General features: G+C 49.1%; 1 protein-coding gene across 12 annotated transcripts in view; it reads right to left on the bottom strand.

Moving 5' to 3' along the window:
- Positions 1-1,507: 1,507 nt before the first annotated feature.
- Positions 1,508-16,005, bottom strand: part of HK1 (hexokinase 1) — a 133,741-nt gene continuing 119,243 nt past the window's right edge. For all 12 annotated transcript variants that reach the window (XM_016918466.4, XM_063780714.1, XM_054659667.2 and 9 more), the window contains 5 exons: positions 14,079-14,178; positions 11,078-11,261; positions 8,288-8,443; positions 4,564-4,797; positions 1,508-2,398 (listed from right to left, as the gene is read on the bottom strand). In XM_016918466.4, the coding sequence (XP_016773955.1) occupies positions 2,254-2,398; positions 4,564-4,797; positions 8,288-8,443; positions 11,078-11,261; positions 14,079-14,178 (819 nt within the window). In that variant the 3' untranslated portion in view covers positions 1,508-2,253. The remainder of the gene's footprint in view (positions 2,399-4,563; positions 4,798-8,287; positions 8,444-11,077; positions 11,262-14,078; positions 14,179-16,005) is intronic.

Genomic DNA, 16,005 nt, shown 5'->3' with positions numbered 1-16,005 from the left:
GTCTCCCATGTAGCTGGGACCACAGATACATACCACCACACCCAGCTAGTTTTTAAGTTTTTTGTAGATATGGGGTCTTGCTATGTTGCCCAGGCTGGTCTTGAACTCCTGGGCTCAACCATTCCTCCTGCCTGTCTCCTGAAGTGGTGGGATTACAGATGTGAGCCACCACACCTGGCTGTTAGCCATGACTTTTAACTATTTCACACAAAAGCCACCTACAAAGCAGCAGCACAGCTCCCACTCCCACTTCTGCAGCAAGAAGCTAGAGGGCAGAAAGCAGCAACTGTCCCAACTCCCAGAAAGCTCCCGGTCTGGCCCAGCCCATCCCAGGGGCACACCTCCTGCTTGCCAACTCAGCCTCCACGCCCTGGTTCCCCTGCAGAAGAGCCATGGAACATTGTCAATGCACACTGGAAGGTGTAATGTTATCTGTGTTCTCCAAAAAAATCACTGCTCCGTAGACACCAGCACCATGCCCCTAATAAAGGGACTCTGATCTCACCAAACCAGGTGGTCTGGCAATCGGTCTCGTAGGAAGCCACTTAGAGCCGCAGTTGCGGCTTGGGACATCACAAGGTGCTTGGGTGCAGAGTGACATGGAACCCACCAAGGCTGGGGGAGAATCCAAAATGGTAGCCTGGGGATAGACCAGGAATCTCTTGAGGTGGGGGTGGGAAGGGAGAGTAAAAGGTCAGACAAGGGTTAATTTCCTAGGGATGAGGTCAATCTAAGATCCAGAAGGGGTGGGCCGGGAGCGATGGCTCACGCCTATAATCCCAGCACTATTGGAGGCTGAGGCGGGCAGATTGCTTGAGCTCAGGAGTTGGAGACCAGCCCTGGCAACACAGTGAGACCCTGTCTACAGAAAATAAAAATAAAAAATAAAGAAAAAAGATCCAGGAGCGGGAGCGTGCAGCCACCCTGGGCTGCTTCAAGATTTCATCTGTGTTTGGGTAGAGAGGGAGGAGAGGGGTGGGGCAGAGCACATTTCATCCTTTGTCTTGGGGTTGGCAGAGAGGAAGATGAAGGGCAGGATCCGGGTGGGGATGGCAGAGAGGGGACCAGTGTTGCAGTCCTCTCACTGAACTCAAGCAGCCTGGAAGCCAAGTGGCCTTGTTCTATAATCCCAGCACTTTAGAGGTCGAGGCAGGCAGATCACTTGAGGTCAGGAGTTGGAGACCAGCCTGGCCAATATGGTGAAACCCCTTCTCTACTAAAAATACAAAAATTAGCTGGGTGTGGGGATGCACACCTGTAGTCCCAACTACTCAGGAGGCTGAGGCAGGAGAATCACTTGAACTTGGGAGGCAGAGGTTGCACTGAGCTGAGATTGTGCCACTGCACTCCAGCCTGGGTGACAGGGCAAGACTCCATCTCAAAAAAAAAAACTCCTCTGCCGAGAAGGCCACAAAACTCCCCAGTGTTTGGTCTTTGCCACATCCCAAGAAACTGCGCCCCCCTCTGCCTGTCCCCCTGTCCCCAGCCATTAAGCATCACTCGGGTCTTTGAATTGGTACAAAGTTTACTAGGTCATACGACACGGCTCACAAAGCGGTGGGAAATTCCAGTGATGGCATTGTTTGTTGGTTGGTTCCTTTTATCCAAATGGAGACAAGACACATTTCCGCAGGACTGTCCACCTCCCCCCACGAGACAAACAGAATGCAAGACTGTCACGCGCGGCTAGGACTGGTTCCACGGACACACGATTTTGTGGCATTGACACACCACGATGCGATGCCAGGCCACAGTGGGTGCCAGGAGGGGAGGAAGCAGCTAATGCTATGCCCACACTCTCCTTCAGGCAGTGCCCCCGGGAGGGAGGCCCGGCAGTGTCTGCTGGTGATAATACATTTCACACGGGGAGGGGGAACCCCAAGGATGGGCTTTGGAGGCCCAGAAGGCCTGTCAGGTGGTGTGATTTTCCATCTCCAGCCAATAAATGACTCTGTTGGATGAATGCATACATTAGAAATGGATGCCACTACACTTCACACGTGGGGGACCAGGTCGAAATCAAACCATGCAGAGTGGCAGGGCAAGTGAGGAGGGATCCGGGTGAGAGATATTATCAACAGCACACGCTCTATTCTGTACCCTACAATATATACCATTAGTTGGATTTTGCTTTCCTCCCCGCGCCGGCAGGCCCCGGCGCCAGCGTCTCCCAGCACAACTCGCTGGGAGGGTAGGGGGTCGCCGCTCGAAGAGAGAAGTGCTGGAGAGGCAGTAGGCTGGGATCCCGGACTCTTAGCTGCTTGCCTCTGTGCGTAACCGCACGCCCACGGCCGTGATGAGGGCGGCCCCCTTGCCGCTGCCATCCTCAGACAGGAGGAAGGACACGTTACATTTTGGTGACAGTTCCTTCACCGTCTGGTGCATGATTCTGGAGAAGCTAAAAAGGACGAGAAAACAGGAGAAGGTAGTTGGAGGAAGATGAGAGACGCTGGGCCTACCCGAAAACACCAAAGCACAGACAGCCCCCTGACTGGTGATGATTCGACTTAGGATTCTTTGACTTTGTGATGGGTTTATCAGGACATAAGCATCGGAAGTCAAAGAGACTCTGAACCCAACAACAAGGAGGGTGAACACAGTTGGGAGGCAGGCTGCTTAGAAGCAGCTGTGGCCAGTTGAGAATGGCTGGGAGGAAAATGGGCCCACGGTCAATCCCATTGTCACAGTTTTCAGCAGGGAGGCCCAACTGCGAATCCAAACACAACTGCTCTGTATGGCTTATGAAGGCTAGGACATGAATACACACACCCACATCAGAGCCTGAGGCTCCAGGGGGACCTCAAAACCAAGGAGGATGTTAGGGGCTGACATGAATCATTAAGGCAGATGCAAGCCAGCCAAGCACTGGATCGGTTCAAGAGGCTATGCAGGAATGAATATCACCCATCTCCAGCTGCAACCCTGAGATCCCCAGCACCCCACCGTCAACAGCCTGGCCCCCAAAGACAGGAATGCCCTCCAGTGAAGATAGTATCTGAACAAAGGCTGAATCTACATGCTTGTAATTTGGGCTCAAAATGAAGGGCAGGGCCAGGCTGAAGATGCTTGGGGTGAGGGGCTCTCAAAAGTAGTCACTGTCCTTGGTTGGGGACCTATTAGGTGGGCGGAGTGCGGTGGCTCATGCCAGCACTTTGGGAGGCCAAGGTGGGAGGATCACTTGAGCCAAGGAGTTTGAGGACCTACTAGGTGCCCCATACTTTACAGCTCTAATTTCTAGTCCTGCCAGTGGCTGCCACCTCATGAGGAAGATGAGATTTTGCAGGGATTAAGCAGTTGCACACAGATTCTAAGTGACGGTGCCAGGGTTAAATCCAAGAGTATGTGGCTCCAAAGCCTAGCTCTAAACCACGCCTGTGTGCTGCCTCAGCTGATGGCAAGGACAGCTATTAAGGGGGAGAGACAGAGGTGAGGATGGAGCAAGACAGATGGTTCCACCCCAAGCCACAGCCATGAGGTAAGCAGGTAATGTCTACACTGAGTCGGGTGAGGTTGCTTATAAGTAGGGTGACACTATGGCCTCATTTATCTGGGATGGTCCTAGTTTGCCTACAGTCCCAGAGTAATAATCATTAGCACTCTTGACTGGCAAGAGTACCCTAGTGTAGACAATAAATAAATAATATGGTCACCCTATTCATAAAAGCCAAGGTTTGAGACATGCGGTGGATCACAATCACACAGCAAGTGCAATCACATGTCCTTCTCTGGCATGGGGGGTCAGACGCCTGACCAGAGAGAGGCCACTCCCTACCCCTCCCTGCCATGAAGCCCAGGGCCCAAACCACTCCTGCCCTTCCAAGTCTTAGCAAACTGATTCAGCAGATGAACAAGAGAGTGGCTCTCCTCCTTTCCTACTTTATTTTTTGAAATAGGGTCTCACTCTGTTGCCCAGGCTGGAGTACAGTGGCGTGATCTGGGCTCAACCTCCACCTCCCAGGCTCAAGCAATCCTCTTGCCTCAGCCTCCCGAGTAGCTGGGACTATGGGTGTTCACCACCATCCCCGGCTAATTTTCAAAATTTTTTTGTACAGACAAGGTCTCACTATGTTGCCTAGGCTGGTCTCGACTCCTGGACTCAAGCAGTCCTCCCACCTAGGCCTCCCAAAGTGCTGGATTACAGGTGTGAACCACTGCACCCAGCTCCTCCCCTTTCTTACTATCCTCTCCCCACTTACCCAACACAGCCTCTGGCCTGGCTACAGCTCACCAGGCTTATGAGTGAGCCCACGCCCACCCTCACCTCCTCTCCCACTGCCCAGCCCCTACCTAAGGGGGACCAGGAGGAGTGGGGTGAGGGTCACGTCATGCCACTGGTGTGAGCTGGCCAAGTGAAGCCACTTCTCTGTCTCCCTAAGGATCCCAGTCAAACCCTACAAACTGTTCATTACCTTGTCCTAGACAATCCCTGGCTCCTGAATGCACAGCCTTCAGCCTGGCTGGGCTCCCGCAGGGCATTTCTCCGGCATAAACCACACCCTGATACCCCCTAACCAGAAGGGATCCCAGCAAGCTCTGCGCATCCCAACTGGAAGGCCCACTCACTGTGGATGAAGCTTGTAGAGTGTCCCGTCCACTCCCACAGTCACATTCAGACGGTCCAGTCCTCTGTTCTCGCGGATCTTATCCACAACCGCAGCCATGCCTGCGCCACACAGCTGTGCGGCCCTCCTGGACACCACCCCGCACACCGTCTTGACGAGGATACTGTCATCGCAGGTGCTATTCAGACCCAGCTGCTGGAGGATAGCCCGGACCTGGAGCAGTGCTAATCGGTCACTGTGGGGGACAAAAGCCAGAGGGCTGGAGGAAGCAGGACCCACAAGAGCAGCCTGGAGACCACGTCCAAAGGACGCCCCCCGCCCCCAATCACTGTACTCATCCACAAACAGAGTCAAGGGCAAGTGTTACATGTTAAATTGTGGAGAATCTGGCAAATCTAGCAAAATAAAAATTGGAAAATCTAAACCATTCACTATCTCAACATCTAGCAAAATGCTATTAACATTTTAATATATTTCCTTCCAGTTTATTTTTCCTGGCTGGTATGCTTCTCATGATATGCAAAATGGGATTATCCTTGATATGTGATTTTCCTTCTCTTTCCTGTTTCATGCATTGAGCAATTTCCCACAGCCTTATCTGAGAACAGGATTGGAAACAGCTGCTGCAGTATTCCCTCTAGGGATGCACCATGATTTCTTTAGCCAGCTTGGAGAAATTCAAGTTAATTGCAATTTTCTGCTATTATAAAGAAACATTTTGATAAAGTTTGTTTATAAATCTTTGTGTGCAATTCTGATGTTTTTCCTTAGGATAAATTTCTGGGTCAAAGAGCTTTTGCTACACATTGCCAGATGCCTTACAGAAAATTGTATCCATTTACTCTGTCTTCAGCAGAGTATTTGGCCACACTTATCCTCACTGGAAAAGACCATTTTTTTACAACTTTTGACAGTTTTATAAGAAGGCATAACAAGACTGTAGTTCAATTTATATTATTCTCTATTAGTGAGGATGATCTTTTTTTTTTTCCATTTGTTTTTTGGCCATATAAACTACTTCTTATGTCTCAAGACTTTTCTCCTGATATATTTGTCTTATTTATATTAAATTGAAAGAGACGATAACTGGGATGGTACAATGAAGACCAGCCAGGCTTCTTGGAGGACTTACCATGTAACATATATTTTACATACATTACCTTACTTACTCCTCAACCAACCAATGAATGTATGATTATTCCCATTTTAAAGATAAGGCAACTGAGGCTGGGAGAAATTGAGTATTGCAAAGCACACAGCCGGTGGAGAAGAGCAGGTGTAGACCAGACCTGCCAAAGCCCACCATGCCCTGCTAGGCATCTTGTCATACACAGTACAAATGTCTTCCTCAGTTTACCGTTGCCTTTTAAGTTTGATTACTTTTTTTTTTACTTACAGACACTATGTAGCTATATTTGGCCATTTTTCTTTATGATTTCTTTCTTTGCTATTATGCTTGAAAAAGACTTTCCATACCACTTCATACCCATTAGGATGGCTATTCTCAACTCAGAAAATAACAAGTGTTGGTGAGGATGTGGAGAAACTAGAACTTTCACGGGCTGCTGGTGGGAATGTAAAATGTTACAGCCACTGTGGAAAACAACATGGTGGTTCCACAAACAACTGAACAGGGAATTACCATATGATCCCGCAAGTCCACTTGGGGTGCGTACACACACACACAAACTGAAAGGACATACTGGTCACCCGTGTTCACAGCAGCATTTGTCACAATATCCAAAAGGTGGAAGCAAGCCAAGTGTCCATGGATGGATGAATGAATAAACAAAATGCAGTGTGTGCGTGCAATGGAATATCACTCAGCCTTAAAAATAAGGAAATTATGGCCGGGCGTGGTGGCTCATGCCTGTAATCCCAGCACTCTGGGAGGCCAAGGCGGGCAGATTACCTGAGGTCGGGAGTTTGAGACCACCCTGATCAACATGGGGAAACCCCATCTCTACTAAAAATACAAAATTAGCCCGGCATGCATGGTGACGCACGCCTGTAATCCCAGCTACTCAGGAGACTGAGGCAGGAGAATCGCTTGAACCCAGGAGGCAGAGGTTATGGTGAGCCGAGGTTGCACCATTGCACCCCAGCCTGGCCAACAAGAGTGAAACTCCGTCTCAAAAAATAAAAATAAAAAAATAAGGAAATTCTAACACATGCCACAATACCGATGAACCTTAAGACATTATACTAAGTGAATTAAGCCAGTCACAAAGGACAAATGCTGTATGATTCTATTTATATGAAGTATCCAGAGTTGTCAAATCCATAGAGACAGAGAGTAGAATGGTGGTTGCTGGGGTGGGGGGAGGGAGGAATGAGGAGTTAGTGTTTGCTGCGTACAGAGTTTCAGCTGAGAAGATGAAAAGAGTTCCGGAAATAGATGGTGGTGATAGCTGTGCGACTATGTGAATGTACTTAATGTCACCGAACTGTATACTTAAAAACCATTTTGCCTGGGTAAGAGCAATGTATAGGCTTGTTAGGTTTTTTTTGTTTAAGGTTTAATACTTTTTTTTCTTTTCTTTCTCTTTTTTTTTTTTTTTGAGACAGAGTCTGTCTCTGTCACCCAGGCTGGAGTGCAGTGGTGCAACCTCAGCTCATTGCAACCTCCGCCACCGGGCTCAAGCCATCCTCCCACCTCAGCCTCCCAAATAGCTGGGACCACAGGAATGTGCCACCACGCCCGGCTAGTTTTTGCACTTTTTGTAGAAATGGGGTCTTGCCATGTTACCCAGGCTGGTCTCGAACACCTGAACTCAAGTGATTCACCTGCCTCGGCCTCCTAAAGTGTTGAGATTACAGGCATGAGCCACTGTGCCCAGCCTACACAGAGCCTACGTTAGGTTATTATGACCATTCTAGGAAGAACACAGTATTTACACAATTGCTTTTGTTTTTTCTGACCATTTTTCCTCCTTCTCACACAGCATGCCTTGGAAGACAGCAAAGGCAAGGAAGAAATGTTCCCTGGACAGGAGAAAAGTAGAAAGAAGGTGGAACAACTTGCTGAGGGGCATCAGCTCCTGGGTGGCCTGGCACTGAACCCCAGGCTGCCTTTCAGATAAATCCAGGTGGGCCCTATGCACCCCCAATACAAGTATGTGTAGTGCATCTTTACCATCTGAAATGGAATCCATATGACCTTCTTACACACATAATTTCAAATAAATCAATATAATGCCCCAACATAAAGGATGGATAAAAGGAAAATAAGTAATTTACTTATTTATTGAGATGCAGTCTCGCTCTGTTGCCAGGCCAGGCTGGAGTGCAGTGGCGCGATCTCAGCTCACTGCAACCTCCGCCTCCTGGGTTCAAGTGAGTCTCCTGCCTCAGCCTCCCAAGTAGCTGGGATTACAGGCACATGCCACCACACCTGGCTAATTTTTTGTATTTTTAGTAGAGATCGGGTTTCACCATGTTAGCCAGGATGGTCTCAAATCTCCTGACCTCATGATCCGCCTGCCTCGGCCTCCCAAAGTGCTGTGATTACAGGCATGAGCCACCACACCAGGCCAAGGAAAGTAATTTATAATAAAATTATAAGATTTCACCATGCAAATACCCAGGGTCTGCTGTTCCAGAGGAAAAAAAATCCTCAAAAATGGCCAAAATGTCCCCTAGGGTCCCTACCACCCCCATCACAATCCACCAGCCAGGCGACTTCTGAAGGGTGGGCGCTGGCAGGGAAGACACTGCCCACTCACCTCTCGATCTGAGAGAGAAACTTGGTCTCAAAGATGCCCCGGGTCTTCAGCGTCTCAGAGATCTGCCCTCGGAAGAGGAATCCCTTCTTGGTGAAGTCGATTAAGATGTTGCGGACGATTTCACCCAGGTACATACCACTGATCATCTTCTCATACCTGAGACAGGAGGAGGGGCCTGGGGTGTCTATGGGAAGTGGCCAGGAGGACTGTCACCCCTCAGTCTCACGGTCACTCCGCGTCTCTTACTGCCCCTCAAGCGCATCATCAACAGCCATGTGCTCAGCCCTGTGCTCTGCTGCAGAGGCAGAGTGGGAGGACCAGGAAGGACCAGGGAGTCCTCCACTCTCTCACATCAGAAACAAAACCACCAGCATTCATGTCTACCCACTAGACTGGTCTCCCTCCTCAGCTGCCTGCTAGCTCTCAGCCCCAAGGTCACTTCCCCGAGAGCCTGTCCTCCTCCTGATCCTGGGTTCTACCTGCCTGTTTCAGGTTCCCACACACCTCACCATTCTCCTCCTTCACAACACACCTGAGCTCACTGCCTCCCACCACCACTGCTGTAGTGACAGCCCCAAGAGGACAGGGCATGTGTGTCTTTTTCAGCTCTGAGTCCCCAGGGCACAGCACAGCATAGCATAGCACTGGGCCCTCAGGAAAGTGCCCAAAAACTATCTGCAGAATAAGCAAATGACTGGGCTAAGTCTTAAAGGAACAAGAAGACAAAAAAAAGGAAAGTTTCTAGATTTTTCTAAAGGTTTTGCAAATACCCAGAGTACTGGTCAAGCCCACAGCAGAGTGATGAGGCCACACAGGAGGGAGAATTCAGTGACCACAACACACTGGAGGTCAACCTGTTCTTGGGACTTCGAATTTCCTGCCCTCTCCATGCTCAAGGATCTCAAGAAATAACAAAGGATTGATTCATTTCCATGGCACATGCCCAAGCCCAGTGTCCCAAAGCTGAGAAGAGTCCCCTGGAATTTGGAACTCCAGGATTCCTCCTATTTCATGTGGTCCATGGAAGAACATGAAACAGAATGGAATCACAGAGGGGTGGGCCACCACTACGAAGTCCCACCCAGTCCTTCTCATTCCACCACAAAGACCACCCCAGTTTGGTGCTGACATGTCCTTAACCCCTTCCAACACTTGCTGATCCCCCCGCTTTTTAACCAAGGGGGTCTTACTATTATTGTTGTTATTATTGTTATTAATTTTTAGTAGAGACAGGGTCTCAACCCTATGTTGCCCAGGGTGGTCTCAACCTCCTGAGCTCAAGCAATCCTCCCACCTTGGCCTCCCAAAGTGCTGGGATTACTTTGATGATAGACTGCACTCAGCCCAAAGGGGGTCTTAGTTCAGGTCATTTGGTAGGCGACAGCGTCAGCTAGACTTGAATAGCACGGTTCTTCACTATACTCATTTTCTAGTTACCATCTCTTTATGGTACTATTGGTTCTCCCTCTTTTTCCTCCTTCATTAAATGTCAGTAAAGACCTTAAAGGCCACTGGGCACGGTGGCTCACGCCTGTAATCCCAGCACTTTGGGAGGCTGAGGCGGGCCAATCACCTGAGGTCAGGAGTTCGAGACCAGTCTGACCAACATGGTGAAACCTGGTCTCTACTAAAAATACAAAAACTAGCTGGGCGTGGTGCCGTGCACCTGTAATCCCAGCTACCTGGGAGGCTGAGGCAGGAGAATCACTTGAACCCAGGAGGTGGCAGTGAGCTGAGCTCGCACCACTGCACTCTAGCCTGGACAACAGGGTGAGACTCTGTCTCAAAAAAAAAAAAAAAGAAAAGAAAAAGACTATAAGGGCTGGTTGCGGTGGCTCACACCTGTAATCCCAGCACTTTAGGAGACCTAGACAGGCGGATCACCTGAGGTCGGGAGTTCAAGACCAGCCTGACCAACATGGAGAAACCCTGTCTCTACTAAAAATACAAAATTAGCTGGGCGTGGTTGTGTATGCCTGTAATCCCAGCTACTGGGGAGGCTGAGGCAGAACTGCTTGAACCCGGGAGGTGGAGGTTGTGGTGAGCCGAGATCACGCCATTGCACTCCAGCCTGGGCAACAAGAGCAAAACTCCACCTCAAACAAAAAGAAAAACAAAAAACTGTAAGCTGATTCGAAGAAAAGCACTAAGTAAATAACAGCATGGGTGGTATTTAGAAAAGGCAAAAACCTTGAGGGGGCTAGGGAGTGACTCATGCTGGGTGCTGCTCCAGCCCTTCTTTCTGCTCCTAGGGAGACAACTTGGACCAATTCATCCTGGCCGTGGCAGAGAGGATGGCCTGATTCCTGGGGGCTTGAGACAAAGGGCAGACACTGCCATTTCAGACATGGTACCTGAGACCTGAGCTGCAAAGCTCCACATGGCCACTAGGTGGTGCAGGAGGCTCACGGAGGAAAGGACGATTGCGACAGGGCCTCTGCTTCACACCAACCTGCCGCCCAGCCACCCTCACCCACCCCCTTGTTATTCTGATGGGAAAGGAACACAGCAAGGGGACCGGAAGGCCAGAATCCTCCAGGCTAAAAAACAGTCACAGGCAGCCCCTAGACAGGCATCAACCCTGGGCCATCTTGTACCATGTTGGGGGTCTGTCCTCCCTGGTTCTCTGCTGTCCAAAAGACAAAGGTCAGGAGTGAGCCAGGGGGTCCAGTCTTGAAACCTCTGTTCAGACCTCTCCTCCTAGAAACTTCTTCCACTGCAAGTGGCAGAATGCAGCCAAGTGCTGCCCCCACCCTGACTGTGGGTGTCCTCTCCACCAGGCGGGGTTACCTTTGTTTCCCAGCATTTAGGGAATATTCGTCCACCAGTCTGTCGTAGTGTGTCCTGATATCATCCAGACACCCGTTGTCCCCAAAGGCCCCCCACTCCATGTTGATGCACATCTGCCCCTGGTCCCCCTCCACCGTCTCCACGTTCTTCATCTCCTCCATGTAGCAGGCATTGCTGCCGGTCCCTGGAACACACGAGGGGGCAATGAGGAGCGGTGGCCTTGCATTTGGGGGTCTTGCAACTGGGCCTGGGGTCTGGGGCCTGAGGTTCCACAGGCAGGGGGCACGTTTTTTGTGATGAACAAAGTAATAGTTTTTCTTTCCCAATTTTGAAATGGAAAATTTTGAAATGTAAATGGAGAGTCTGAGCCACATCACCCAGAGGGCACCTTGCTTAGCTGACTTTCAACCAAGAGCCAATGTGTTCACCCGTCCAGGCAGGTTTATGTTTACTTTAATAGAAGATGGCTTTATAGCAAAGAGATGGAGCATCAATGGTAGAGGTTTAGGCAACATTCAGACCAGAAGAAGAAATATATACGTACACACACAACATCATGCACACATGAATATACAATATATACATGCCTATGTATATGCGTATAAAATATTAGGGGATTATCTTCTATCATACCATGGATATTCACTTATTTTCTTTTTCTTTTCTTCAAGACAGGGTCTGGCTCTGTCACCCAGGCTGGAGTGCAGTGGCGCAATCTTGGCTCACTGCAGCCTCCGCCTCCAGGGCTCAAGTGATTTTCCCACCTCAGCCTTCCCAGTGGCTGGACTACAGGCACCACCATCATGCCTGGCTAATTTTTTAAAATTTTTAGTAGAGACAGGGTTTTGCCATGTTGCCTAGGTTCATCTCAAATTCCTGGGCTCGAGCTACCCTCTCGCCTCAGCCTCACAAAGTGCTGGGATTACAGGCGTGGGCACCACGCCCAGCCCCACTTATCTTTTCTCGACAAGGATGGTTGGTCGTGGACTATGCCTGCTCAATAAGCTTTCCTACATACCTTGGGATGAAGCCCACAGTTCAGGGCAGGACAGTGTCTTCAGCATTTCAAGGGGGGCTTTCAAAAGCAATGGTTTTTCATCATTTTTGTATCAGACCTTTGAAGATCAGAGGATTCTTCTGTGAAAAAGGCACCTTTCTCTGGGTGGACCCACACACCGCACACATGCATCCTGGCATATGCTTGCCAAGGGCTCAGGAATCTCTGACTTCCATTCCTGAACTCCCTAGAGCAGAGTCACTCAAAATAGAAGGACCACCGACTGTTTGCTGTTCCAGCCCATGAGGAGCTAAGAAACTGAAGGCAAGCATCCTGCAACTTTCACAGCAATTTTAATTGCCATGATATCCAAGCTTGTGGTCACTGAACTTGCCTCACTGAATAGACTGGACATTTAAAAACCAATCAACTAACCCAGGAAGAGTGCTTCACACACATACTTTAATATGCACCTGGATCACCTGGGGACCCTAAGAAGCAGATCCAGATTCAAGAGGCTAGGGCCAGGACCTGAGAGCCTGCATCTCTAACAAGCTCCCAGGATGATGCTAATGATGCGCCCGGGAGCACCATCCACCCATCCAGGGTGGGATGTAGGTGAACTTTCATCGGGAGGGCACAAGACACACCCCCTGGCCAGACCAAAAGGGCTTTGGTAGTTTTCATCCCCTTTGAAGAAACTTAAGTAGAGTTCAAAGACTGTACAGTTGGATGATTTTTGTTCTTTGTTTTCTCAGCCCCCTTTTCACCCAAGGTTAAAACTGAGAGAAGAGGAGCTCCAGAAACGGAAGATGATGGGAGTGGGAGATGCAAAGAAAGCCAAAACATGGAAACCATACATCTTGCCTATGGAAATCCTGAGCAAAGAGATCAATTGATGGAGGAAAGAAAAAGTAGCTATGAAATGTAGCTGGAGCCTGGTGCCAGGAAACGGGCGGGCCTGACCTCCCAGGAGGGAAGGTGGGGCCTGCAGGAGGAGGAGACCTGCTGTGTCACTCTAGCTTTGCATTTCATACCCAAGCCCATTCATAGAAAGAAAGGGAGGGGCTGGGTGGAGAAAGCCAGACCCCAAACAACCTTTTCACCAGCAGCTGCTCCCTAGGTTTTTTAAAATTTCAACAGAAGCGAAAAGTGGCTTAACAATGAATGAAAAGTTCTTCCTGGCACCTGGAAGGCAGCCTGCTGGGGCCTCTTCCCAAGCTCTAGACACTCAGCAACTGATCCAGTAGCAGGGGTGCCACTGCTCACTCACAGGCAGAGTCCGCAGATGTTGGCTAAGAAACTCCCTGGGGTCTTTCCCAGCATCCCCTGACGCGAGGAGCAGGGCCAGCAGGACAAATGGTTTCCTCATAGCCCAAATCAATATGCTTCAGGAATTACGTGCTCGAGGCCCAGACCCCTAATGTGTTTTGGATTACAAGGCAACAAGCTGCAGAGACAACCCCTCTGCAACCCCCTTCAGTGGCTGGGACCATGCGCACACAGTGGCTGCTAAAGGCAAAATGGTGCCCAAGACCATCCTGCCCCTTTCCATGCTCTAAGTGTGGTCAGCATGGGAGGTGCTCTCTACTTCCTTTCCAGCCCCAGACTCCCTCCCCACCCCATCCCCCTGCAATACCTGACCAGAGCCCCTCCATACAAGGCCCATAGAGCTGCCATGTTTGCCAGGCCCGCTCCAGGTACCTGTCTCCACTCAAGCCAAGTGAGCCTTTTGGGGCCTCATTCCTGAAGAGTTCAGTTCTTGACAGTCTGATCATAAGCAATGTGTAGCATTATGGGTGTCTTAAGAAAGGCCCCCCCACCTCCCCCCGCCAGAGACTCTGCTGCCTTCGTCCAGCCCTGAACTCTGGAGCTGGTCAAGAAATGATACTGACAGATAAGACTACCCCATACAGAGGACCAAGCTGCTGGGCCAAGGCCCCACAAAACGGGGAAACCCCAGCCTTCCCTTCTGCAGGGAAAGAGACCTTCCAGGACACTCACCAACAATGAGTCCAACCTCACAGCTGGGCTCCTCATAAGCACAGGTCATCATGGTGCCCACTGTGTCGTTGACCACAGCTACCACGTCCAGGTCAAATTCCTTTGCAAAGAAAGGGACACAGCTTTAGGAATAGGATCACTATGCCTGGCTTGAATGCTGCTGGTTCTGTCTGTTGCACTGCAGTCAGAGAGCCACTGGTCATCATCTAAGATGGTTTTCTTACCAGCCTACAAAAAGGTAATGAATGTTCCTTCACAGACTAAACCCCTGCTATTAAGGATATATCTGAAACATGAGATCTAAGGAAGGGAAAGTATTCTACCCATTTTACAGATGATGATACTATTAGAGGAATCATAGAATAGGAGAGACAAGGGGCAATGGTCAAATAGCGTCTTCCCTTTGGAGTTTAAAGCATTATGGCCTTTCAGAGGGCAAAATGGAAAATATTAAACTCACTGCTCAGATTCTGTCCTTGAGAAATAGTCTGCAGGTGCACAAATGCACACATACAAGGATATTTACTGCATGACATGCAATAGTCAGAAAGAGGAAACAATCCAAGTGAAGATCAAATGGGCTATGTACAAGGCAATTCAGACACATGCTGGAATCCTACGCAGCCAGGAAAAAGAATGAGGTTGATCTAAATGCAATGATGAGGAAGGATACCTGTTTCATATTAAATCAAAAAAGCAATTTGTCATGTTGTATATATGGTATAATTCCTATTTTTAAGTGAGTGTGTGTGTGTGTGTGTTGGTATATGCATGGAAAGCAAGCTAGAAGAATTAACACTAATAGTTGTGAAGCAGGCAAAAATAGATCAGCAGGTATCCTTTCTCATTTAAGAGACAGAGTCTTGCTATGTCACCCAGGCTGGAGTGTACTACCGCAACCACGGCTCACTGCAGACTCAACCTCCTAAGCTCAAGTAATCCGCCCAACCTCAGCCTCCTCAGTAGGTGGGACCACAGGTTGTGCACCACTATGACGGCTAATTTTTTATTTTTTAATTTCTTATAGAGACGGGGTCTTACTACGTTACCCAGGCTGGTCTCCAACTCCTGGGCTCAAGCGTTCCTCCTGCCTTGGCCTCCCAAAGTTCCTCCTGCCTTGGCTACAGGTGTGAGTCACTGCACCCAACCCGCAGCTATATTTTCAATGAGATATTGTAAGTTGTGTAGCATACCCTTCCAGATGCAACTCAGCCCTTTTTCTTTTTTTTCTATTTAACTGCAAAAGACAGCAGACAAATCAGCCCTCTTTCAGACACTCATTTCAGCTTCCCTGACAGCCTAGTGCCTAGGTATCTGTCTGCTCTTTAGACTGTTATTTGAAGTGTTCTGTTTTGTTTTGTTTTGTTTTTTAAAGTTCTTACTTTGCTCAAGGTAATGGGATTTGAAAAAAAGTCAAAAGAAAAAAATTTAAAACAGTCTCTTACTGACTCCCTCATTAATTAATGAGTTAAATTAAATCTTGGGAATTTTTCATTTTATATTTTTTCAATGTCCTCCAGCCAAAGACCACGAGAAACACACCTGTAATCTAACAAAGTTGGGCTTTACTGACTCATTGCAACACTGGAGAACACACCCCGGGGGCATCTTGGAAAGTGGCTTGGTGTGGTGGCCCATGCTTGGAATCCTAACACTTTGGGAGGGTGAGGCAGGAGGATCACTGGAGCCCAGGAGTTCAAGACCAGCATGGGTAACATAGCAAGACCCCACCTCTATTTAAAAACCCCAACACTTTGGGAGGCCAAGGCGAGCAGATTGCTTGAGCCCAGGAGTTGGAGACCAGCCTGAGCAGCATGGCAAAACACCATCTTTACCAAAAACACAAAAATTAGCCAGATGTAGATGCCCACCTGTAATCCCAGCTACTAGGGAGGCTGAAGCGGGAGGATCGCTTGAGCCTGGGAGG

The sequence above is a fragment of the Pan troglodytes genome, chromosome 8 (genome assembly GCF_028858775.2).
Source record: "Pan troglodytes isolate AG18354 chromosome 8, NHGRI_mPanTro3-v2.0_pri, whole genome shotgun sequence".
Taxonomy (NCBI): Eukaryota; Metazoa; Chordata; class Mammalia; order Primates; family Hominidae; genus Pan; species Pan troglodytes.
This window is presented reverse-complemented; position numbering and strand designations above follow the sequence as displayed.